The sequence below is a fragment of the Giraffa tippelskirchi genome, chromosome 1, assembly GCF_054371585.1.
Source record: "Giraffa tippelskirchi isolate mGirTip1 chromosome 1, T2T-mGirTip1v1.2.pri, whole genome shotgun sequence".
NCBI classification, from domain to species: Eukaryota; Metazoa; Chordata; class Mammalia; order Artiodactyla; family Giraffidae; genus Giraffa; species Giraffa tippelskirchi.
Window position 1 is genome coordinate 193,524,162 of NC_137275.1, and position 27,920 is coordinate 193,552,081.

Here is a 27,920-nt window from a genome sequence, read left to right on the forward strand (position 1 = left end):
AGGTTTTTTTAAGCCTAGATTTGAAATAGTTAAGAGAACGTATCATTCACCTTTACAGCAATAAGCAAAAAACTCAGAGGGTATAACTTGAACTTCCCGTCTCAAAAAAATGAGAATTTGGTAGGTTTTCAACCTTAAGGGCCACAGTGTGATAGCTGATTATACCCTGAGGACAGAGGGTTGAATGCCAGGAAGCTAGAGGAATAATCTCTCAGGACATGTATCGTATCTTCCCCTTCTGTAACTAGGGCTCTAGCAGTGAGGGTAAGCTGAAAGATCTTGAAGTTCTCCCATCCCACCTAGCAAGCACATTGTCCAAGGCCTCTGTAAAAATGTTTGCCCCTTATTCAGCATGTATCGTATTTCATTTCTTCTTGTTGATAAATATTGGCAGTACTCACTGTACAGATCTACCACATTTTATCCATTCGTTCAGATAGTTAAGGTTAAATGGTAACTCCATGGTTTAACTTTTTAAGAAACTGCTGAACTCTTTTCCAAGTAGTAGCTGCACCATTTTACATTCCCACCAGCAATCCTAGTCAACAATTGTTATTCTTTGTGATTATAGCCATCCTAATGGAATATGAAGTGGCATCTCATTAAGGTTTTGATTTGCATTTTCCTCATCTTTTCATTGGGCTTCCCTAGTGGCTCAGTGGTAAAGAATCCACTTGCCAATTAGAAGATTCAGGTTTGATACTTAAGTTGGGAAGATCCCTGGAGAAGGAAATGGCAACCCACTCCAGTATTTTTGCCTGGAAAATCCCATCAACAGAGGAGCCTGGTGGGCTACAGTCCATGGGTGCACAGAGTCAGACACAACTTAGCAACTGAACAACAACAACAATCTTTTCCTGTGTTTATTTCCCATTTGCTTATCTTCTTTGGAGAAACGTCTATTTTAATCCTTTGTTCATTTTTAATTGATTGTCTTTTTATTGTTTAGTTATACGAGTTCTTTCTATAACCTGGAGACTTACCGGATATACAATTTGCAAATATTTCCACCCATTCTGTGGGATGGTTGTCTTTTTCACTTAGTCAGCTTTTAAGCACAAAAAATTTTAAGTTTGATAAAGTCCAACTTATTTTCCATTGGTTGCTTGTACAAGGTCACAAAGCTTCACACTATGTTTTCTTCTAGGTTCTAAGAGTTTTAGTTTTAGCTTACTTTTATGTCTAAGATCCATTCAGAGTGCTTCAATCAGAATATGCAGTGTAATAATATCCCAGGTGATTTGTATGCACAATGAAGTTGAGAAGCACTGCCTTAAATTACTAATAAATTCCTATTTCCTTTAAATCAGTGGTTCTAACCCTGGCCCTACAGTCACTTCAGCTTTTAAAAATTAAGTCTGAGTGGGTTCAAGATGGCAGAGTAGAAGGACATGCACTCATCTTCTCCTGCTAGAACACCAAAATTGCAACTAGGTGTTCAACAACCATTGACAGGAGGACACTGGAACCCACCCCTCAAAAAATACCCCACATCCAAAGACAAAGATGAAGCTGTGAAGAGATGGTAGGAGAGAAGCAATCATAATAAAACCAAATCCTACACCCGCCAGGTAGGCAACCCACCAACTGGAGAACAATGATACCAAAGAAGCTTTCCCACTGTTATGAAGGTTCTGAGCCCCATGTCAGGCTTCTCAGCCTGCGGATCCAACAAAGGGACTGGGACTCCCCAGGAAATCTGACTTTAAAGGCCAGTGGGATCTGATTACAGGACTTCCACAGGACTGGGGAAAACAGACTCCATTCTTGGCGGTGTATACAAACAAAATCTTGTCTGCACCAAGACCCAGGGGAAAGGAGCAGTGACCCACAGGAGACTGAATCAGACCTACTTGTGACTGTTGAAGGGTCTCTTGTGGAGGCGTGGGTCAGCAGTGGCTCGTGGTGGGGACGGGTGCAGTGGGAGCATCAGTCCTGGACCACTAACCGCTACCATAGACCCCATAGATCCCAGGGCTTGGTCACCACAGGCTAACAACTAACATGGAAAGGGCACAACCCTACCCACCGTAAATAATTAGATTAAAGCTTTACTGAGCGTGGCTCTGCCCACCAGAGCAAGACCCAGTTTTTCCCACCACCAGTCCCCACCATCAGGAAGTTTACACAAGCCTCTTAGCCTCCTCCATCAGAGGGCAGACAGATGAGGCAAGAAGAACCACAATCCCACAGCAGCTAGAACAAAAACCACACTACAGAAAGTTAATCAGGATAAAAGAGCAGAAAGTTATCTATCAAATGAAGGCACAAGATAAAAGCCCAGAAAAACTATATGAAGTGGAGATAGGCAACCTTCCAAGGAAAGAATTCAGAATAATGATAGTGAAGATGATCCAGGATATCAGGAAAACAATGACAAAGATTCAAGAAATGTTTACCAAAGATGTACAAGAACTAAAGGACAAACAGAGATGAATAATACACTAGAAGGAATCAACAGCAGAATAACTGAGATAGAAGCATGGGTAAATGACCTGGAGGACAGAATGGTGGAAATCACAGCTGCAAAACAAAGAAATGAAGACAGCCTAAGAGACCTCTGGGGCAACACTAAACACACCAACATTTGCATATAGGGGTCCAATAAGAAGAGAGAAAGGACCTAAGAAAGTATTTGAAGAGAATAGCTGAAAACTTCCCTAACATGGGAAAGGAAATAGTCAACCAAGTCCAGGAAACACAGAGTCCCAGGCAGGATAAACCCAAAGAGGAACACACCAAGACACATACTAATCAAACTGACAAAAATTAAAGACAAAGATAAAATATTAAAAACAACGGGAAAAACGACAAAATACAAGGCAACTCCCATAAGGTTATTAGCTGATTTCTCAACAGAAACTCTACAAGCCAGAAGGGAATGGCATGATATATTTAAAGTGATAAAAGGGAAGAACCCACAACCAAGAATACTCTACCCATCAACACTCTCGTTCAGATTTGACAGAGAACTCAAAAGCTTTACAGACAAGCAAAAGTTAAGTACCACCAAACCAGCTTTACAACAAATGCTAAAGGAACTTCTTTAAGCAGGAAACACAAGAGAAGGAAAAAAACCTACACAAAATAAACCCAAAATGATTAAGAAAATGGTAATAGGATCATACATATTGATAAGGTAATCACCTTAAGTGTAAATGGATTAAATCCAAGAACCAAGACAGACTGGCTGGGTGGATGAGAACATGTGCATGTATGCAGTTCCACTTACCACATCCCTCTACTTAACCCCTCAAACTGTATGCAATTATTTTATATTGTTAGGTTAATCGTGTTTCCATTATGGCTTGCAGTAGTAATGATCTTTTATTTTTTGTCTAGCTATTGATTGTAAACACTGATAAACGTCTTCTACTATTGTCATTTTTGCTTAATACAATAGTTATATCATGATTAATCAACAGAAAATAATAGAATTATCACTAAGTTCAGTTCAGTTCAGTTGCCCAGTCATGTCCGACTCTGCGACCCCATGCACCAGAGCACGCCAGGCCTCCCTTTCCATCACCAACTCCCGGAGTTGACTCAAACTCATGTCCATTGAGTCAGTGATGCCATCCAACCATCTCATCCTCTGTCGTCCCCTTCTCCTCCTGCCTTCAATCTTTCCCAGCATCAGGGTCTTTTCAAATGAGTCAGTTCTTTGCTTCAGGTGGCCAAAGTATTGGAGTTTCAGCTTCAACATCAGTCCTTCCAATGAACACTCAGGACTGATCTCCTTTAGGATGGACTGGTTGGATCTCCTTGCAGTCCAAGGGACTCTCAATGATCACTAAAACTACCAATAGAAAAACAAGAATCACTTCTTAAAATCCAGATACATTATCAGAATTATCTTGGAATTTTTTGAAAAATACAAATGCCCAGGTATTGCTGTTCTTCTCCAAAGCTCCAGATGTATTTTTAATGAACAGCTATGTTTAAAAACAACTGGACTACGCGATGATCTTTTATCTAGTTTGTTTCATATTCAGTGTTCCCATTTCATTTAGTTTGTTTTCCAATTTCTCCATCTCTGTTGATGTTCTTTCTCAAGCCTTTACCAAGCACAGTAGAAAAGCTTTTGTATACATATGTGTGTATATATATAGTATGTATAATATATATTCTAGAAAATTTATGAATTTTTGCCTAGCTAAAAAATGACATTTTGATTCCACTTGTTTGACTTAGTATGAATAGAATGCTAGATTCCTAATTCATATTCACTCAGAATTCTGATATATACTTTCATGTATTTTGGCATCTAGTATTACTGCCAAAGTCTAGAAAGTATTATCTTAGTGATTAAAAAAATTTAAATGAGGCTTGAAACTTATAATCCAGTTGTGGAAATATAAAGAAATAGTTGTTAATAAAAAACAGGAAATTAATGTGACAGTATTAACTACAGATTTTCTTCAAATCTCACAAAATTTTATGCTAGTGTCCATTATTTGTTTTCATACATTATTCAAGACTCCAACTTGTATTTAACTGAGCAGCTTCAACTGCATGCAACAAATTCTGGTAAATTCTCTTTTCATTTTTATTCTATTACAAATATTTTCTAATTTTCCTTGTGATGGCTTAGATATACTCATTTAAAAGTGGACATTTAATTTCCAAATACATGGGCTTTTTTAAGGTATCCTTGATAGTAATTTCTCATTTAAATGCTTTCTTCTCTGCAACCACCCTCTGTTTTCTGTCTTCTAACTTTATTGAAACTTTCAATGGCTAAGCCTAAGATCTCTTGTTAAATGTCACACTGCACTGAAACTATGTTATTTTCAAGTATCTTTGGGGGGGGGCAGTAATTTTAATCTTTTTAAAAATTTTATTGAAGGATAATTGCTTTATAGAATTTTGTTGTTTTCTGTCAAACCTCAACATGAATCAGCCATAGGTATACATATATCCCCTGACAAGTATCTTTTGATATTGATGTCTAACATAATTTCACAGTAATAAGAGAACAGTCTCTGTATAATTTCAATAACTTAGAGATTTCTGCACCTGGTCTTATGTCTCTGTATATGTTCCAGTGCCTCCTATAGTCTATGGGAACTTGAACAGAATTTGTATCTTCTTCTTGTGTGAAAACTGTATAAATCTTAATTATGTTGAATTGGTTCCTAATGCTTTTCAGGTCTACTATATTCTTCTACTTCCCTGTACATTCATTCTATTAATTTCTGAGAGTTTGATATTGAAATTTCAACTAAAAATCTTAATTTATCTACTTACACAATTGCAATATACAATGCAACTATATGTAACTTTCAAGTCTCCTGTAAATGCATTATATTGTCATAATTTAAAAGGAAGAAAAATAAATAAAAAATAAAAATTACATCTGAGCCTTATACATACAATTCCACTTAGTCCAGGGCGGGCTTATTTTTCAGCCTTCTTAGTTGACTCTGATGTGAAGCCAAGGTTGAGAATTACCACCTCCTTTTTGAAGATTAACATGTTCTACAGCCCTTGTCTCCTGAATTTGTTGAGGATTTCCACAAAGCTATCCCCATCCACATGCCTCGCAGTCTAATCAGTGTTTCAAGTCTTTGTCACCTGAAAAGGAATCCTTAACAAAAACACGTGTCCTCTGTCATTCAGTTGTATCCAACTCTTTGGACTGTAGCCCACTAGGGGGCGGTAGGGGTGGGAAAAAGGGATATTCCCCATCCAGGGATCGAACCAGTGTCTCCTGCATTGCAGGTGGATTCTTTACCTGCTATCAGGGAATGCTAACAGAAACATACTTTCTACTATAGATTTCACCCACATGCCATCTCCAGGCTGGTTTGCACCCACTGCCCGTTTAGTATTTTATTCTAGGCTTACCAACAGTGCCACATTACAGCTGGGATCAATGCTCACAGTTTGTACACAAGACTGTAAGTTTAGTGCCTGAATATGAAACATATCACACTTTGATCCAGAAACTAGAAGATGGAGGTCATATTGGGTAGTACTGGAAACAGGAATGAGAAGAGGAAAATGAAGAACTTTAAGACTGTTTTGGGAAAAACAAGACTGACCAAGAGCATGGTCTACAACCAGCTACATTTTAATACCTATCATATTCTCTTTGAGGCATATTTGTCTTTTTCTTGAGAGGGACAGAAATGGGGGGGGGGGGAAACTCCTGTCTACTCTTTGCAAATCCAAAACAATGGGACCAATTCAAATGGATCAAAGAATGACCTGTACATAATAGCTAAATCCATAAAACTCTTGGAAGAAAATATAGAGGATACCTCCATGACCTTGGATCATTAATGAATTCTTATATATGGCACCAAAATCAGGAGCAACAAAGGAAAAACTTGACTTTAAAAATTTAAAACTTTTGTACAAAGGGCATTATCAAGAAGTGAAAAGACAACCTGTAACTGAAAAGGTTTAATATCCAGAATATATTTTAAAAACTCCCACAACTCAACAACAAATATTTTCAAAAGGCAAAGGACTTGAAAAGACCTTTCTCTGAAGAAGATGTACAAACAGCCAATAAAGCACAAGAAAAGATGCTCATCATCATTAACTCATTAGGGAGATACAAACCAAATCACAACGAGATAACCATCCACTCAGTAGAATGGCTGAAGTCTGAAACAAAACCAAGAAAAACAGAAAATGGTAAGTGTTGCCAAGGAGGTAGAGAAAATTGGAAAACACACCTTGCTGATGGGAATTAAAATGGTACAGCTGCTGTGGAAAATAGGAAGTTCCTCAAAAAGTTAAAAACTACCATATGACCCAACAATTCCACTCTAGGTAGATATCCAAATGAATTAAAAACAGACTCAAACAAATACTTACTAGTGTTATAACAGCATTATTCATAATATCTAAGTGATGTGTCCATCAACAGATAAATGAATAAATGTGGTATGTCCATAAAATAGAGTATTATTCAGCCATGAAAGGGAATGAAGTGCTGACACGTGCTACAGCATGAATGAACCTTGAAAACGTGATAAGAACCCTGACATAAAAGACCACATAAAGGCACACCTCATTTTACTGTATTTCACTATATTGTCCTTTGAAAATACTTTTTTAAACAAAATGAAAATTTGTGGCAACTCTGTGTCAAGCAAGCCCTCCAGTGCCATTTTTCCAACAGCATTTGTTCGTGTCTCTGTGTCATATTTGGTAATTCTTGAAATGTTCCAATTTTTTCTCAGTTATTGCTGTATTTGTTATGGTGATCTGTGATCTGTGGTCTTTGTAACTGCAGATGTGGTGGAAATGGCAAGAGAACTAGAAGTGGAGCCTGAAGATGTCACCAAATGTCTGCTATCTCCCAATAAAACTTTAATGAATAAGTAGTTGCGTTTGATGGAGGAACAAAGAAAATGATTTTTTGAAATGAGATCTATGTAGTAGTCCTGGTGAAGAAACTGAGAAGACTGTTGAAATGACAATAAAGTGTTCAGTATATCATATATTAGGTTGGTAAAGCTGTGGCAGGATTTGCAAGGACAGATTCCAACTTAGAAAGAAGTTCAACTGTGAAAGGAAGTTCATCACTTGTGAAAGAAGAGTCAGTGCGGCAAACCTCATTGTTGTCTTTTTTTAAGAAACTTCCACAGCCACCCCACAACCTTCAGCAGCCACCACCCTAACCAATCAACAGCCACAACATCGAGACAAGACCCTCCACCAGAAAAAAGATTATGACTCACTGAAGGCACAGATAGTTAGCATTTTTAGCAATATTTTAATTAAGGTATATACATCGTTTTTTAGACATTAACACTAGTGCACATTTAACAGACTACAGTATAGTGTGAGCATGACTTTTATATGCACTGGAAAAACAAACACTTTGTGTGACTCACTTTATTGTGTTATTAGCTTTATGAAGGTGGTCTGGAACTGAACCCATACTATCTCTGAGGTATTGCGTGTATTATACAATTACATTTATATGAAACATCCAAAATAGGTAAACGCATAGAAGACAGAAAACAGACAAGTGGTTGCCCAGGGCTGGGCTAAGGGGGGGGATAGTGAGTGGTTTCTTAATGGCTTTGGGGTTTCCTCTTGGAGTGATGAAGTTTTGGATGATTGTGATGGTTGCACAACACTGTGAATGTACTTAAATACCACTGAACTATAGATTTTTAAATGGTTACAATAGTAAAATTTGTTATATATATATATTTTTAAGCAAAAATGAAAACCACAGGCATTCCTCACAAAAGCTTTCTCACTAACCTTATTACCATATGCTGAGACAGCCCATTATAATGCATGCTTCCTTTGGGAAGACTGTTTCCCAAAGAACAGGTGCTCAGTCAAGTGTATCTTGCTCCTTCTACAATATTCAGTAAGCAGTCAAATCACCACTTCTCCTTTGGAAAAGAGTGAATACTGAGGAACAAAAATGTGCTCCTCCAACATTTTCCCCCTTCTGGCATGATGGTGTGCTGCAGATTAAGATGATCACAAATTCTGTGATATTCTACTTATCAAGCAGTTTGGGGCCTATGACCCTTAAATCTGGGCAAGTTAAGCTTGACCAGTAGAATACTAGAGAAATGACACTGGGCCAGTGTGGGGGGTGGAGGCGCACACCTTAAAAAACTGACAGCTTTCATTTTTCCTTGAAATACATGCTCTTGAAACCTATCCACCATTTTGTGAGGAAGTACAAGTAGCTCTTGTAGGAAGGCCCAGGTGGAGAGGAACTGAGACCCCCAACTGCACTCCCAGATGAAAGTACGTAGTAATTAAGACAGCTAAGGGAATAAGCTCTCTTGAAAGTAAATTCTCCGGACCCAGTCAAGTTGCTCCAGCAGTATTCACCAATCCTTGCCAAAGTGCTCAATTATGAATAAAATTAATGACTGATTTTTGTTCTAAGCCCCTGTGCTGTGGGATAGTTTGTTATGAAGCATTAAATAACCACAACACACTGGAAATTTCCTTCTCTCTCTAGAAATTAGGAGGGAAAATAGGTCTGAATAGCTTTAAGAAAAAAAAAAAATTTTAGTTTGAATATACAGCAACTACTATATATCTCATTAAAGAATTAGCCCCCACATTCAGCTTTGGCCTTCTGAGGGAAAAGATACCGGGAGCTCCCATAAATGCCTAGTTCATAGAGTGGTAAGCAAGACAGATTGGATTGTAGCTCTGGGACAGGTTACATCATAATTAAGGAGTTTGAGGCACAAATGTTAACACCTTATAAACTGGAATTACAAACTGAGATGAGAATGTGCTTCATTACTACCTCAGCTCTGGAAAAAATCTCCACCTTATTCTATTCAATCTCACCAACGCAAAGGTGTTGGAAAGGGATGCTTTTCCTCCATTTCCAAAAGGGTTGACCATAAATAGTAGTTCAGATGGGCTGGGAAGGTACCACTCCTACTGACAAGGAAAGGCTGCTAGCTACCTAGCTGAGGAAAATGATGGTTTGAAAGACAGGGAAATCCTCTCCCTCTCACTTTAGCCCATACAACAAATGTGTCTGTGTGCTAGATCTATCAGTCAAATTTCTTCTAGGGATCAAAGGTGACGGTTAACTCCTTTTTCTTTAGTTTTTGGTAGAAAACAATTACTCCATGCTGCTACTGCTGCTAAGTCGCTTCAGTCGTGTCCGACTCTGTGCGACCCCATAGACGGCAGCCCACCGGGCTCCCCCGTCCCTGGGATTCTCCAGGCAAGAATACTGAAGTGGGCTGCCATTTCTTTCTCCAGTGCATGAAAGGGAAAAGTGAAAGTGAAGTCGCTCAGTCGTGTCCGACTCTTAGCGACCCCATGGACTGTAGCCTACCAGGCTCCTCCGTCCATGGGATTTTCCAGGCAAGAGTACTGGAGTGGGGTGCCATTGCCTTCTCCAATTACTCCATATTCTCCTCCAAAATCGAGTTCCCTTAGGCACACACACAAACTTCCCATCTTAACAGAACATAAAAGGCAAACTTCCTCTACACTGCCAGCACCTCCCTCTCCACTGCCAGCACCTCCCTCTCCACAGCTACTGTTCCCCATTTCTCTGGATTCTCTTTACTTCAAAACTCTGTGTATCCTGATATTTTCCGGGTTCATTCTAATCAGAATTTTACCCTAATCACACTTTAAAACCCCTATTATAGTCATAGAGGTCCTTCCCCTTTACTAAATCCATAGGTTAATAGTCAATCCATGATGAATACTTAAAGGCAACAGCATTCAACACACTTCTTTACCATCTTTCTCCTTGTGAAAAAATTTTCCACATGCTTTCAGCCTACCTGCCTATTCATGTCCTTTGCTGGTTTACTCTCATCTCTCTCAGCTGAAGTTAACAGTAAACCAGGACTCAAATCTTCCCAAAGTATGTTTATCAACACTCTAAAATTCATCTAGTCAGGATTTCTCAACCTTGGCACTATTCACATTTTGAGACATTTGCTGTGGGAGGCTACTCTGTGCATCAGAGAACATTCAGTGGCATCCTTAACCTCTACTCATTACATGCCAACAGTAGCTTTAACTATGATGTTAAAAAGGTCTCCCTAGACATTGTCAAAAGCCCCCCCTTTGTCGTTTCTGGTTGAGAACCATAGACCTCATCCTGGCTTTAAATACTCTCTATACACACTGGTGGCTGTATAACTTGTCTGTAGCCTGAACCTCTCCTCATGCTGCCTTCTCATTATCTCCAATTATATATCTGATCAAGTACATCTCACTTAACACATCAAAACTAGACTTCTGGCATACACCCCAACCCATATGTACCCTGCTCACCTTGCTTGGCATCTCTCTTGTTCTCAACTCTCACACTTTTATTCATCAGTAAAACCTACTGGCTCTGCCTTCAAAACATACCCCAATTTCTTACTACAATTTGACTACAATTTCTTACTACCTCCACTGCTACCAGTCCAACCGAAGCTGGTATTAACTCTGAAATCCTAACAGTCTCTCTGCTTCCACCCTGGTTCAATGGTTCTTACCTGGAAACTTGATAGAAATGAAAATTCTCCTCCAAGCCTAGCACTAGCAAATCAGAAACTCTAGGGATGGGACACAAAAATTTTAGGGCATAAAGCTCTGCACATCAAACACCTGCACCACTCACCTGTCCCAATCTCTCCAATCAATCATCTCTTCTACACCACTTTCTCCCTAGCTCACCTTGACCGTCACACTGAACTGCCTGGGTTCTAGAAACACACTCAGAACATTCATATTACAGCACAGTTTCATTAGCTGCCTCTCTTCCTGAAAAGCTGTTCACCCTCCCAGATATTCCTCAAGTCTCTAGTTAAATGTCACCTTTTCAGTGAGGCCTTTTCTGACTACCCTATAGAAAATAAAATACCTTCTCCCTGAACTAGTCTCCTTAATCTTAGTTTTTCACTAAAGCACCTGTCACTACCTAACAGGCCATATATGTGTTTTGTTTACTGTTTCCCTACATTCCACTATGTAAACCCCATATGGACAGAACTTTATTTACTCCTATGGTTTGAGCAACTAGAAAAGAACCTGTTACTCAACAGATGTTCAATAAATGTTCACTTTCTGAAGCAAAATGGTTGCCTATGGTTGACTAGAGGAAAGATACAAAGAAGTTGAGGAGAACCACTTCATGTTACTTAAGTAACTGCCAAGATTTCAGAGCAGAAAAACAAACAAAAACCCTCCAAATTGTAAGTGAATGAGAGAAGCAGAATGCAGCAGTTAACATTTCAGAGTATATCAACTGGTTAGCCAAGCTTAGGAAAAGTACAAAACTGATCCCAGAAGGCACAACAGGCTTTATATAAGCCAAAGAAGACAGATGAAATTCCAAAGGAGAGAATACCATGTGCAATACTAGAGAAGTAGACATTTGCTAAGTATAATTTTCCCCAAGTGTGTACACTGGATCTACCAAGAAGAACAGTTAAGTGAAAAGGACAGTAGAGAATAGGACAAAGCTGTATTACAAAGGTTTCCTTAATGCAGGACTTATTGACTTAATTAACATGTTTAATGTTGAGAGGAAGTATGATATGCACGTATTTCTCTATCTTAACAACATAAACTTTTTTGCCAGACATGTGCCCAAGCTTCACTTTTATCACTAATGTTAGTAACATTTTTATCTGTCCTCTTTTGTTGTAATTTGTCTACTAAATTAGCATAGTAATAATGTTTCCCAAACAAAAAACTCCTTTCATGACTACATTTAGGCCAAGTCTGAAACACCAATTCTAAATACACAGAGGCCAGTTGTCATTTATCTCATTTGCTGAAATTTGTGTAGGATCACAAGTATTCCACTTGGGAAATAAAATCTTGAAATGTTATTTTCACCACTCAACCCAATATAAGGACAATTTAAGTCTACAGTATTTTAGGAGGGTTTTTGTGGTTTTTTTCGTTTGTTTGTTTTTAAGGCTTTGCAGAATTTTAAGTATCTTAAAACTCCTTAAAAGATATTCAAATCTAAGATGAACAGATCAGAAACAAACAGCAACAAAAATCACACCAGCGTGACAACTAAAAGGTTCTTAAGAATCACCTAGGTGGGGGTGCCACACAGGCCTCACCACCACTTTCAGTCATGATGCCCTGACTCAAAATCAAATAACTAGTCAAGAACCAAAAAGAGCAAGCAAAAGCGCAAGTTACCTGATGTCCCAGTTGGTTCTCTTTCTAGTGCACAATATAGTACATACACACATTAATTTAACTTAGGAAACAAAAAAATTAATGAAAAATAACCTCAAGTGTAGGAAAACCTGGGGGTCAATCAATTCCAGTAGTCTTTAAAAGACATGATTACCAAAAGTAAATTGAAGACATCTTTTTCTTTCTACAAAAAAGGCAAGACAAACAAGTGTAAAAGCTAGAGATTTATTGTTATTTTATGATTAATAAATTGTCAAACTGGTTATGACACTACCCCACACTGTATACCACCAATTGCTAGTACAAAAGTTTTAAAACCATCCTGAGGCATAAGGCAGAGAGAGCAGAGACACACAAATATCATCCATAACAACTTCCTCTTAGTCATGCCTCCATCTTAATTAACCTTTGTACCTGTTTTATTCCAGGGGACAGTGTCAAAACAGTGCACGAAATGGTGGGCAACCTGCCTCTTTACCTTTGTTAATAGCAAGCAACTTACAGAAGTAATGGAATTCAACTTGTATTTCCCTTGATTTTACTGGTCTGAATTAATTTTAGTTACTTTAACATTTTAATTTCCCTTAACTGTACATGAGAGAATATAATGACCTAAGAGAATACTGAACCAGGGTCAGCCAAATATATTCCTGACCCCAAAGTTATGTTTTAATTGGTCCTAAAGGAATGTACCACCCCAATAGTTTGAGAGTTAGGCAAACAGAATTTCTTTGGGGAGGGAAGAAAAAAGCTGTAGAACAGCCAAATGTACTCAACATTGTTAAAACGGCTCTTTGTTTTCACCCCTGAATGATACTTCTTTACTACACTATATGCACAGAAATTCTAACAGAATCTTGGCTGCCAGTATTATTTAGGCTGGCCCAATCCAGGACAGAACCCCACCCCACCCCCAAAATTCCCCTTCTCTCAGGCTCTGAAAAGCACAATATTTAACTATTTCTTAATAGAACTACCAAAACACTTCAGAAACAAGTGGCTCACAAATCATTTTAAATTCATGTATTGCCTGTGCATGAGAAAACTGATAAACCCAGAAGATAGTTCTATTTTTATATGGCGATTAAAAATAACTGAAACATCAAGACACTTTCAGTGAAAGCAACATTTCAATTACAAATTGTAATGCCTGTTAAACTACCTATGGGAGAAGCTGAAAGTCCTAGGCAAATGCACTTTGGGGTTATACTACAGTGCTCCTTCAGTCTGCACAAAGATTAAGGTAATTTACAGTCAATCTGTGAATGCTGAGATAATGTTACATCATCTTGTCTGTACAATTAATACGTCCTTAAAGAGACAACCAGAATCAGTTTTTATACTGTATTTTCAACAAGCCTCACTAACCAGTACTTTTGCTGAGATGTTTATCAAAGATGCTGTAAGATTCTACACAATTAAGAAATACTCCACTTTGAAGTATTTCCTTATCTTTATTTTTTCCGTTACAGATGTTTTGCTCAGATGATCTACTGTAGTATGTTTCTAGAGATGATGTCCCAAATGTGCATACGTACAATGTACACAAATAAAGCAAAAACTGTCAGTAGTATAAATCTTACAGCATTTTTGTTTGCAAAAATACATGCCAAAGTCACGATAAGCAATGTTGTATCACAAATTATAAAGCGCAAATGATTTGCTTCTTTTTAATGCTTTTATTCTACATAAATTACTACCAGAGACTAATGTTTAAAAAGCAAATAAACTGGACAGATGCAGGACAAAAATCTGTTCACCCAACTATAAAAGGTGATATGTTTTTTAAAAATTACAATAAATGCAGAAGTGTTTGACGCATGCAATAGCCTTAAATGAAAAAGCATTGATTCCCACTGTTCCAGGAAAACAAAAAAACAAACAAACAAACACAGTGAAACCCACACATCTTACTGCACTCCACCTTAAAATGTATCATATATTGGGTTTGTTTATAACAGCACAGAATTCCAAGAGTCAAATGAAATAAAGCGGGTATTTTAAAGATTTAAGAGCCGTTATCAAAAATAAATTACATTTTTTTCAAGATAGAGAAATGCTGCTATGATGGCTGAGAGCCCAGTAACCTTTCAATGGCCGCATTGATATCACCTCCTGTGGCTATTAGCGCTTGCAAGTTTGCTTCGCGGTTCAAAAATCCCATTGCACTGAGCTGTTCCAGTTGCTGCTGAAATCTAACTTCTGGATTCTGTAGCTGTTAAAGAAAAACAAACATACCAAAGCTCTAAGGAAAATCAGTCCATGTCACACCTAAATAATCTTTTAAAATTTTAATTGCTTTTTAACATTTGCTAATCTATCAAGCATTGGCCTCTCTTGAAACATATTCAACATATTTGAAAGTCCAATTAGTACTTTATTTACAGAGGGAGCCCAGCCTGGTGCTCTGTTACTTAGGTGGCAGGGAGGCTCAAGAGGGAGGGGATATGCATACAATTATCACTGATTCGTATTGTTGTACAACAGAAACCAACACAACAATGTAAAGCAATTATCCTCCAATTAAAAAATTCAAGAAACTAAAAATATATAAATAATGTAAAAATAAAATATTATTATTAAAAAAATAATTTTTTAAAAAATTTTGGAGCTATCGACCAACTGGGTAATTGTAAAAGCCAGTGTCCTCATGTGTAAAATTCTGAAGTTCTAATCTAATGAGGTTTAGAATGTCTTTAATTTCTGTATCAGCCAGTCAAGTCTTCAGAAAAAAGTTCCAGTTTCAGATGTACATACTATACTCCTCATTTTTTCAGCTGCATCTCATTGAAACATGTATATTATCATATGTGAAACAGAAAACCATTCCATGTTCGATGCATGAGACAAGGGCTCAGGGCCGGGGCAACGGGATGACCCAGAGGGATGGGATGGGGAGGGAGGTGGGTGGGGGGTCCAGGAAGGGGAACACATGTAAACCCATGGCTGATTCATGTCAATGTATGGCAAAAACTATTACAATATTGTAAAGTAATTAGCCCCCAACTAAAATAAATAAATTTATAAAAAAAAAAAAATTTTGGAGCTATCGACCAATTGGGTAATTGTAAAAGCCAGTGTCCTCATGTGTAAAATTCTGAAGTTCTAATCTAATGAGGTTTAGAATGTCTTTAATTTCTGTATCAGCCAGTCAAGTCTTCAGAAAAAAGTTCCAGTTTCAGATGTACATACTATACTCCTCATTTTTTCAGCTGCATCTCCTTTTCAGAAATGGTGTAATACATAAATACATAAATGATCACTCAATTCTGGGCAACATGATAATGGTGAGGCCTACAGATTGTTCAACTTAGATAATGATTCTGCCTAATACCTGAAATTGCTTTTTCCTATTAATTCGAAGAACATTTACTAAACCAGCAAGTCATGCTAGTTATCAGGAATACAAATTCTCGTGTAAGATAAAACTCTGACCTGTTTATTGTATTTAATAAAGCTTAAAATAAAAAACTATTCTGTATTTTCACCATGTAGAACTTTGAGCACAATCTACTGTAACAGGTTTGAATTTGCAATCATCTGTAACAATGGCATATTCTTAGTAAATAAATGATTCAAGATGCAAGAACATTAGGAGTTCACATTTTTTAGCCATATTTGTGAGGTGTATATATGTAACACAAGTTACAAGCAGTAGCAGGTGGGGTGAAGTACTTACAACTTTTAGGCCAAAATATAAAGATTAGATAGAATACAGTTGTTCAGAAGGTATTTGGAATAATCAATTTCTATCCCTCCCTGACAAACTTGTATAAAATATAATCTATTTCAAATAGTTTTCTAACAGGGACTCCAAAAAAGAATGCATTTTAAAAAGCAATTTCCAAAATTACAGCAGAGCATTTCTTCCCTACAACTATAACATTTCCTTTAATGTCTAATATAGTACCAAAGTTAACAATTATAATGCCTGTTTTTTAGAATCAATATAATTAAGAACAAACTTTTCATTACAAGCTAAGCCCCCAAAGATGACCACTTTCTTTACTGTTTTGAAAATTCTACCATTAAGAAGAGCAGAAAAGAATCATTACCTGAGGATTCACTCCAGCAAGAGCCTGCAGCATTTGTTGGATAAATTGCTGGTGTCCAGGTTCGGTGGTTCCTGCTGTGGGACTTGGGTTTTCGCTAGATGCAGAAGTAGAGCCATTGGTTCCTGAAGAGCCTCCAGTACTTCCTAATGCCCCCAGGCCAGGAGTAAACCTAGAGAAAGCACCAACTGATAGTAAATCTAAACTCCTAAAAATAAGAGGCCAGACCAGGCTGGCTAATGGGAAATCAGTTACAATTCAACATAATGTTAGCTAAGTTATTTTCTTAAAATAAGCATTTTTAACTTTGAAAATTCTCTTACAAACAATCTCAACCCAAAAAAAGAATGGCCATTAAATCTGAAATTCTCAGAGAAAGTAACCACTGTGTACTTTCATAATCTTTTCCAAATAAGCCTACCCTGGGATGAGGCCGGGGGCTTCAGTTGCTAAGGTCTGTAAACCCTGCTGAATCTGTAATAAGGCCTGCATTGCTCTAGGGTTTGACATCGCAGATAACGTATCAGGATTCTGCATCTAAGGAAGAAAGAAAACCAGTGGTTATGAGGGAATTAAAATCAGTGAAGGTAAAATGTCAATGTTTTCTTTGCTATGCTTCTTGAGAAAATCTAAAACCTTACTCCTAGACACTGGTAATTCGTAATTTCTTCCCCAATATGAACACAAGCACCTCCCCTTTGACAGCAATCTCATGTGCGAATCATCACTTGACGACCTCCTCCCAAGTCCATCATGAAAACCATTTTTCATAATGAAAGACAATCAGGAGCTCCTCTGGAAGCCATAGTTGTTCCTCGTTTTCCAACAGATAAAAAGCGTTATTTCTAAGAGAAGACCTCCAAATGCACAGTTTACATCACATGGTAATATGGTGAAAGCCACATAGCCCTCCTTGACCAAGTGTTAATCTGTTGCTGATGGAACAATTTTACCAATCAGATATACTCTAAGACAATAGTTCCAAAGCTGAAGTTAATACATGTGTTGGTTCAGCTTCACTACTTCCAAATATACACCACCTGACTAACCAAAAAAGATAGGCCTACATCATTACAATAAACCAAGGACACTGACTAACCTTAGATAATGGTTTATAGGTCAGAGGATCATTTGGATAATATTTAAAAGCCCTCCCTAGAACTACCAGTTTCAAAACACCAAGACTGACTCCTCTTATCTTTTTAAACAGTAACATAGGATGGCAATCTCAAGTACTTTTTAATTAAAATAACTTCCTTATATGACAAGACTGACAATTTTAATCTTGCTAATTTCAAGTTTGAGGAATGAGATCTACCCCTTGGAAAACAGGCATTCTATTAATTTGGAGGAATTAAAACATTACGAAGAAACCAAACACGTAAAGGGTAGCTCTCTTCCTGTTACTCGAGATTAGTTAAACCATAAAGCATAACATGACACAATGAAGCACTTCAAAGTTAGTAAAGTGAAAGGAAATGGTTTATGATATTAACAAAGCATTCAAAATCCTAAAAATCCTCAAAAGCAAAAACCAAATGGTACTTTCCTCAGAATTTATATTTTTAAAAATAGAAGCAAAAGGTCAGCAGCGAAATGGGGCTCAGTTAAAAAATCAAGCTGAATTCTCTGCAAATTGACAGCAGATTCTATTCTACGTTTTGCTATCAGCCAGAGAAAAAGCACGGAAAATGTTTACCATCAAACTTTGTCAAGCAAATCATTACCGAAGACAGCTAGCATCTTTTCTTACTCACTTGTTGAAGGAAAGTTGGGAGCTGTTGTCTCATTTGTTCTTGAAGCTGAGGATTTCCAGCAAATAGGGGATTATTCAGCATCATCTATGGGGCAAGTGTTCAAACAATTTTAACTGGAAATATCTGAAACAAGTAATGTACCTTGTTTAATAGTCTATCTTCCCCCCCAGTGCCTAACCTGGCACTTAACAGGGAGGAAGGTAGAACATGAATAAAAAAGGGAAGATACTGTCCACAAGAGGGATGTCTAGAAAAAACAAAAACGAGGCATCTTCTCTCTCAATGAGAATAGTGATTATGATAATGTCATGTGATATCCTAAAAAATAAAAGCAATCATTCTCTTAGGCTTTTCCTTGAGTAAAGGTGAATATTTGCCCTTGAAAGAAAAATGGAAGTAACTGGAATTCATGAAGATATGTTTTCTGCTACACTCACAGAATAAACGTAAGCATCAATACATGGAACTATACATGGCTTGCACAGACACCTCAACACCCAAGTGGCAAGCACAGAGAAAATCCAGATCTGGAACCACTATATCTACCTGCCTACTGCAAAAGAGCTAATATTAGGTCCAGAAAAATAACACTGCAGAACAGCAACCAACTTGCCAGAGAAATGGAGCTGCCAGGTGAAAATCAGCCTAGGACTAGAACCGATAGATCTCTGGGGATAAAGTATTAAAATGCTTTAATAAGACCTAAACGATGTAAATCATTTGAGAACACCAAAATTAGCCTCTAGATTTCACCTCACTACCACCAGAGATGAAAAAAATGGCATGCCTCCTAACCTTCAAATGGGTGTTTAATGAGTTAAATGAGTTAAAAAGTCAGAGTCAGGGCCAATATTAATGTGTTGTATACCTAAAAATAAGATTACAATACACAATAGCATAACCAGAAACTAGCAAATTCTCACAGCTTCAAAAAAGACAAATTTTATATCAGTTTCCCTAAACAGAGTGAAAAGTCAACTAACAATGATTTACTGATAGCCTATTTACTAGTCCACATCCAAAGTCTGGTGGGGGAGCAGTGTAGGGGATGATCCCTGCCCTCAAGTATTAATAATTAACTATATTTGAGAGTAATTACATGTTAATTGCTAGAAGTAGAGAGAATTCCTCCCTCCCTCCCTCAGTTTATCAACTGTTGCAAAGTAGATTTAGTTAATTCCAACAAAATAAGATAGGAAGAAGTCAGACAGATTTTATGAATATACAGCATTTATTTCGAAGTGACCAGTAAGTTCACAGTAAATAAAGTAAAATCTACTTGAGACCAACAAACCTGCTTCTTTAATGGCTCCGGTCAATAAAGTTATCACATTTATCTTTTAGGATTCATGTTGTTTGAAAAAGTGTGTTATCTTAAGCTAATTCATACTTGCTCAGAAAATTGTTATCGCATTTGATTAAGATTTTTCTCCTAACTTACCTGACTGTATAAACAGTTTTTACAATCAGACTTTTTTGAATACCTAAAAATGAAAATCAGAATAGAGAAACTACAAACTTTAATACACTGGTAACCAAAGTACATTTTGTAAATGTTTCTAACAATTATCTATCAATATTATAAAAGCCAATTCACATCTAGCTTACTTTTGTTTCAACCTTTTGCTTTAGAGTAAAAAAAGCAACATACAAAAGTGCTCAAGTCACTTTATAAATGTAAAATTGTTAGTTTAAATGGCTGAGAATGTGCTTCTTAGAGTCAAAATTTTATAGCAAGATGCACATTTAATGATTATTAAATAGGCAAATATGTATTTAAAACCCTACAAATAGGATCACTCTGATACATATTTTCCACATTTATTTTAAACTAAAGTGCTATCATCACAGTAAAGCTGAAGCATTTAATACTAATAACTCAAATAATTTTCTAATGAATAAAACAATATTTCATAAAGTATACCAACAATATACAAACTAAAAGTATATAAAAATTTATCTAAAAACATCTTTATTTCCAATTTGACAAATTTTAAGAGAATAGAAGTTATTACTGAGGGTTGTTAACTCAAACCTATCTGCTATATACTTGAATCAACATGGTTCCAGATTTTAGAAATGTAAAAACTATCTCATTTGACATAATGAAGAAAGTGATTTAACTTTAAGAGCTTTTAAAATTTTGGAAATGGAGAGAGACTATTACAGGAAACTATTTTAAATTCCCAACATTCCACAGAAACCATTTTTAATAAACAGCAAATATAAATTATAGATGATCAAGGTTTAGTTTGTATTCTCTAAGGTTTTTCAAGCCCAATGGTTCTTAACTTACAGGTACATCAGAATCACTTAGGGAACTAGGAAAAAAAAAAAATTCAATACAGTTATATCAAATTGTCTGAGAATGGGGCTAAAAAACAGTTTTTTTAATCTTAAAATTTCCAAAGTTATCCTAAACATTCAGCTAGGGTTGAGATTCACTCATTTTTTTAGTTATGGTCTCTTCTGAAACAAGATAGAAAATAATTACTTGATGAAGGACCAGTGTACTAACTTTGGATGGAGATCTATAGTGGAAAGAATGAGAATGCTGTTCCCACAAATCTCTCTGCCCATACTGAACAATTTCAGGCTATTTTATAACTGCCATTTTGAACATGACTAATACTCAGAATCTGTGTGATCTAATAAATAAAAGTCTTTCAAATGTAGTAACACTTCTTAATCACTTTCAAGATTTGCATTACACTAAAGAGTACTGTTTCTGAAGCGCAATTTTGAAGAATAGGCTTCAAAAGGGAGGGCAATCAGAAACTTTGCTATTCATCTCCTACATGAACATATGTAGATATAAAGTAAACCTGAACTTCTTTCTAGCCAGTGAACAGAGGAAATGAAGCTGTTTTAATTATATTATGAAGTATTAATTTACTGTAAAGAAACAAACTGTCCAAAAAACTGGGAGATACAATTTGCTTCTCTAGTGTGTTAAGGCAGCACACACAAAACAAATGCACCAAAATCACAATGATTTGGTTAGGCCATTTTGATTCACACTGCTCACAATGATAAACTCACCTGTGCAGCAAGGTCAGGGTTCTGGCTTAGTGACTGCATCATGCTTCTCATGTAGGGGGCAGACAACATGTTTTGCATAAGTTGTGGGTTTTCAGTTATTTGCTGCAACAAGCTCTGCATTCCTGGTGTATTGAACATACTAGCTGGAAGTTTTTTAAAAAAGAAGACATTTTATCAAGGGAAAGATAAATAAACAAAGTTTTAAAACACAACAATTTTGGCAATTTTAGACAAACATACCTATTAGTTATCAACTGAACTACAAGAATTTTTAAAACTAAGATCTCTAAAACTACATCCTCAACATATACCAATTAAGGAGGGTTTATTGACTTTAAAGATTCTAGTTGCATTTACAGGAAAATCACATCTTACGGAAAGGCTAGGTTCTAAAAAGTTAATTTAAGGCAAAATTTACTACTGAAAAATCTCATTAAGTGAAAATGTCTGAGCCAACTTTTCCTCCAGAATTGCTTAACTAGAATCATATTCAGTACTCGGTATGTTCCCACCTAAAAAAGAAGGAAGCCTTCTCACCCAGGCCTCCATGACATTTTCACTGTATCCCGGCACTCAATGAATTCAACCCCAAATTAAGGGGCCTTCTTCATACTTCAGTTTCCCCATCTGCAAAATGCAGATACTTGCTACTATTATTCTTTTTTTTGGTAGAGAACTATAGCCAAATTTATGTGAATTCAAAATTCTTTGGAAATTAATCTGTTCAACATATATCCGCATTTTCACTTGCCGACTAGATATACTCAAATATATTCTCACACTTTTTCACTCCCCTTGTTCTTATTTCATTCAGTGCAGTTTAACAGGCTCAAAGCATTTGACTCTTCCCACTTAATTATATTTCTGCAGTTTTATATTATAATTCTGCAGTTTTTCTGTAGTAATTTTTGTTTTTCCTATTCTCTTACATTATTTCAATTTACGTTACTCCCCCACCTCTGCCACATTCCAGAGACCAATGATATTCTAAGACAGCGGATGAACTTAGTCTGCACAGCAAACACAGCACGTGACTTGTTTTGGTACAGCCCATGAGCTAAAAATGGTTTTTACATTTTTAAATGGTTAAAAAATTTTTTTTTGTGAAACGTGAATACTGTATGAAATTCAAACTTCAAGTTCCATAAGTAACATTTTATTGGGACACAGTCATGCTCCCTTATTTATTTTCTATAGCAGACGAGAAGTCTGGACAGAGGCTTCATGTGGCACTGTCATACTCTACACAGCTGTTAGATGAACCACAAATCAGTGACTCAGTTATACCTTATGCTCCATGAATTACTGTAGCAAAAAAAAAAAATTTCACACAGAATTTTTTTTTGTGAAATGTGAAAAATGTATGAAATTCAAACTTCAAGTCTCATAAAGAACATTTTGTTGGGACACAGTCATGCTCCCTTATTTATAGTAGACAAGAAGTTTGGACAGAGGCTCCATGTGGCACTACCATACTCTACACAGCTGTTGGGTGAACCACAAATCAGTGACTCAGTTATACCTTATGCCCCATGAATAACTGTTAACATATTGCTATTTCTATTCTCATTACCAGTGCATACTTTTTATGTCAGAACAAAAAGAAAAGGGGGAGAACCGGGATTATGTGTGCCTGCTTTTAAGGCACAGCAGAAGATTAATTATTTTATCAAATGAGGTGGCAAAACATATTACTATGCAATGATACTAAAATAATAAAATACACTTCAACATTGTTGGACAGAGCACTACCACAGCAAAGCAAGTCAGAAAAATACAATTACTGGGGCTTCCCTGGTGGTCCAGTGGTTAAGAGTCCCCTTACAATGCAGGGAACACTGGTTTGATCCTTAATCTGGGAAGACACCCCATGCTGCAGAGCAACTAAGCCCCTGCACCACAACTACTGAGCCCACATGCCACAACTACTGAAGATCATGTACCCTAAAGCCCACACTCTGCAATAAGAGAAGCCACCGCAGTGAAAGCTTGTGCACCACTACTAGAGAGTAGCCCCCACTCATCACAACTAGAGGAAGCCTGAGTGCAGCAACAAAGACCCAGCACAGCCAAAAGTAACTAAATAAGTTAAAAAATAAAATACAATTATCTCATCACAGCCAAATTTCTTCACAAAAATAAAAATGAAAATAAAGCTGCAACCAAAGTTAGGCTCCTAAATGGTTTATTTGTTAGCCAAGCAAGGAAAGCTGCATACTAGTTATGATTAATTAGTATGGTTATTTAAATCTTGACTGCAGCACCCAGGGAAATGTGTGCTGGGAAAATAAACTTGTTTGAGGCTACTCGCCTTTCAAGGAGAACAATTTCTCAAAAGTTAGGGACACTGAGCTCTTAACCGCTAATTTAAAAACTTGAATTATTTTGAGCAGTATTCCTTGGTTCCTAATGAATAGATAAATGTTACTAATACTGCTCAGTTGTTGTTTGAGGCAACAATGTCAAGATGGAAATAACTAAAATTAGCTTCTATAAATAGTCTGCATGAAACAACAACAAGCAAAACTATTTTCAAAGTTAAGAGAACATTAATTTGGTACAACCTGAAGTGGAATCTGCTAAGATGTGCTACATACATCTCATGATGATAAAAACACATGTAAAGTATTAAAAGGATTAGTTGGACAAAGCTATACTGCTTATAAAAATATAAGGTATTTAGACGATAGCCCACTGATTCATCAGCAGGTACTCTGGAAAATATTTTGAACTTTAACATCACTCAACTGATAAAAGTTATCAATAATAAATTTCATTTCACTCTTCTGAAGTTAGCTATAGTCAATTTCATGAACTTTGGTCAGAAATATCCTGACTTGCCCAAGCACGAGGCAGTTTGATGCCTTAAGAGTAGTAGTTTTCTAGTTTTGTTTGCTTTTAAAAAGATACCATTTTATTGTAATTTTTTTTTTTTTTAAGCTCAGAGGTTAAGACTGAAATTCTTCTGAACCACACAATCACCATTATCAAACACTAAATGACTTTGGAAACTATCTTTTGCTAGAACCTGGTAATGTTTCTCAATGAATTCCCTAAATTAGAAGACAAAACAACATTTACATGTCAAACCCATACTGTGAAGTGCATTCTGACAAGTGAAACTGTTTGAATCACAAACAATGCCAAGCTGCTTTATCCATTCTTGTGCTGTCAAGTTAAAACAAGCAACAAGATCTCTTTTCACAGATTTGCAGTAAATATAGTTTTGAGCTCATATTATTGTTCCAGCAGCATTTTTTGGACTTTAGTGCAAGTACAAAGAAATTTCCATACTTTAAAATTCATTTCACTGTATAACTGAGGCACTATGTATGACCTAATCTTCAACTGGAATTGATTAGTCTGCAATGACATGTTAAAAAACCAAGAAGGCTCTAACAGAATCCTACAAATGCTTTCCAATTAATGAATATGCTATAGTCATATTTTTGGAATCAATACATAATTGAAAAGAAAAAAAGTAAAATCTCACTACTTATCAGTTTAGATGAACATTTACAAATGATTTGCAACTGACAAAAGGAAACACTGTGAACTTTAATTAAGCAAAATGTCATCCCTAAAAAGAATTCCATTCTTATCATTAGGGAATGTGTAAAACAATATAATCCATCACCGATTCAATGGACATGAGTTTGAGCAAACCCCAGGAGTTGGTGAAGGACAGGAAAACTTGGTGTGCTGCAGTCCATGGGGCTGCAAAGAGTTAGACATGACTGGGCAACTGAACAACAAAAATATTATTATACCCAATTATATTTTTAATTCCATCAATAAAAGAACTTGTGGAGATTGGTCTTCTAATATAATATTCTTTTTTTTGGCCATGCCGCATGGCTTGTGGGATCCTAGTTTTCTAACCAGGGATCAAACTCATGCCCTATGCAGTGAAAGCAAGGAGTTGTAATCACTGGGATCACCAGGGAATTCCCTTCCCTTCTTAATGTAATAGTCTCGATTTTGTTCTTTTGGCTCTTGGCCTGCAAAGCCTAAAGTATTATTATCCCTTTGCAAGAAAATTTGCTGACCCTTGCTCAACAATTTCCTCAGTTTCCAGAGTGAGTGCTTACAGGGCAAAAGAAGAGTAAAGAATTTCACCTTTCAGGTATATGTGTGCTTAACTTCAACTAGTTGAGTAAAGGTCCTAATAGTATAAAAATATGCTAACAATGTTAGGCCATCAGGGTACAATCATTATTCTGTTTCTTGTTTTGCTTTGATGGAAATATTAACATGAAATCTTAAGTAGCATATCAAGCCATTAAATAAAAAAGCTGAGTAAAAAGTTACAAGACCATTTTGTTTGTAAGACAAAGCTGTTACTACAGACACAATGCTACAATTAAAAATAATTTGTCTATCAGCTGGGAAACCTTATTAAACCTTTGTCTCTACTCTTAGACCTCTAAAATGTGAATGAAGCATCTCTCTCACAATTTATCAGTAAAAATCAAATAAGCATTTGATAAAATCAGAACAGGATAGTATTTTCCTTGTTTTAAACATGGTTTATTTGGATGTTTAGACTTAAACTTTGGATGTTTAGACATGACCTGTATGCAGGTCAAGAAGCAACAGTTAGAACTGGACAAAGGAGTACATCAAGGCTGTATACTGTCACCCTGCTTATTTAACTTATATGCAGAGTATATTAAGCAAAATGCTGGGCTGGATGAAGCACAAGCTGGCATCAAGATTGCTGGGAGGAATATCAATAACCTCAGATATGCAGATGACACCACCCTTATGGCAGAAAGTGAAGAAGAACTAAAGAGCCTCTTGATGAAAGTGAGAGAGGAGAGTGAAAAAGTTGGCTTAAAGCTCAACATTCAGAAAACTAAGATCATGGCATCTGGTCCCATCACTTCATGGCAAATAGACGGGGAAACAATGGAAACAGTGACAGACTTTATTTTAGGGGACTCCAAAATCACTGCAGGTGGTGACTGCAGCCATGAAATTAAAAGACACTTGCTCCTTAGAAGAAAAGCTATGACCAACCTAGACAGCATGTTACAAAGCAGAGACATTACTTTGCCAACAAAGGTCCATCTAGTCAAAGCTATGGTTTTTCCAGCAGTCATGTATGGATGTGAGAGTTGGGACTATAAAGAAAGCTGAGCGCCGAAGAATTGATGCTTTTGAACTGTGGTGTTGGAGAAGACTCTTGAGAGTCCCTTGGACAGCAAGGAGATCCAACCAGTCCATCCTAAAGGAGATCAGTCCTGAATATTCATTGGAAGGACTGATGCTGAAGCTGAAACTCCAATACTTAGGCCACTTGATGCGAAGAACTGACTCACTGGAAAAGACCCTGATGTTGGGAAAGATTGAAGGCAGGAGAAGGGGACAAGAGAGGATGAGATGGCTGAATGGCATCAACAACTGGATGGACATGAGTTTGAGCAGGCTTCAGGAACTGGTGATGGACAGGGAAGCCTGGTGTGCTGTAGTCCATGGGGTCACAAAGAGTCGGACACAACTGAGCGAATGAACTGAACTGACTGAGACTTATCATAGCAATCATTTTGCAATACAAATACTGTATCATTTCACTTTACAACTGACACCTGAAGCTAATATAATGTTTTATGTCAATAATACCTCAATTTTTTAAAATGGCATTATTTACATTTTTACAAAACTATTTTGTACTCTAGGACTATCTAGTGGCTCAGTTGGTAAAGAATCTGTCTGCAATGCAGGGGACCCAGGTTTGATCCCTGGGTCAGGAAGATCCCCAGGAGGAGGAAATGGCAACCCACTCCAGTCCTCCTGCCTGGAGAATTCCATGAACAGAAGAGTCAGGCAAGTTACAGTTGATGGGATCACAGTCAGACACGACTGTGCGACTTTCACTTTCATTTTGTATTTTATCCAAAAACCTCATTATACTCACTGTATTCTATAATAAAATATATACTTCTGTGACCATTCTGATTATTGCCTCTCAATAAAGAATTTTTTTTAATTCCTTATACAGCATCTCATTTTTCCAGTTTCACTGCCAAAACACAGTTATCTCTTAAAATATACCCAGTCACTCTCACCTGAGGGAAGTGGCCTCATGCTTTCGTTTCTTCTCATTTAAATGCTAAGTATCAGGACTAAAATAATCATTCTAGCTACTGATTTTGGACCTCATGCTCAGCATGTAAATACCTGAATAACTGAAAAGGATAGCCACTTATTAAATATAGTCTACAGAAAAATGATCGAAAGTAAATTCCTAACCTGCTCACATATCAGAATCTCTAGCATCTTTACACACACATATCTTAAACTCCACTGTGGCAGATTCTGATCCACAGGTCTGAGGTTAAGACTTAGAAAGCTGACTTTTAAAACAAAGCCAGCAGGTGCTCTGATGCAGCTAAGTTTAGCCCTGGTGTCAGGAGTGGATACCCACTGA

The 27,920-nt window shown here is 36.8% G+C and overlaps 1 protein-coding gene across 4 annotated transcripts in view; it reads right to left on the reverse strand.

The window, feature by feature from the left end:
• Positions 1–12,847: 12,847 nt before the first annotated feature.
• UBQLN1 (ubiquilin 1) overlaps positions 12,848–27,920 on the reverse strand; it is a 54,927-nt gene continuing 39,854 nt past the window's right edge. The window contains exons 7-11 of one of the 4 annotated variants that reach the window (XM_081520547.1): positions 21,488–21,630; positions 18,446–18,529; positions 17,110–17,225; positions 16,692–16,860; positions 12,848–14,851 (exon numbers count right to left, since the gene is read on the reverse strand). In XM_081520547.1, coding sequence (XP_081376673.1) covers positions 14,699–14,851; positions 16,692–16,860; positions 17,110–17,225; positions 18,446–18,529; positions 21,488–21,630 — 665 coding nt within the window. In that variant the 3' untranslated portion in view covers positions 12,848–14,698. Of the gene's footprint in view, positions 14,882–16,662; positions 16,861–17,109; positions 17,226–18,445; positions 18,530–21,487; positions 21,631–27,920 lie in introns of all 4 variants that reach the window. The other 3 variants (XM_081520566.1, XM_081520556.1, XM_081520572.1) reach the window with 3 other exon arrangements.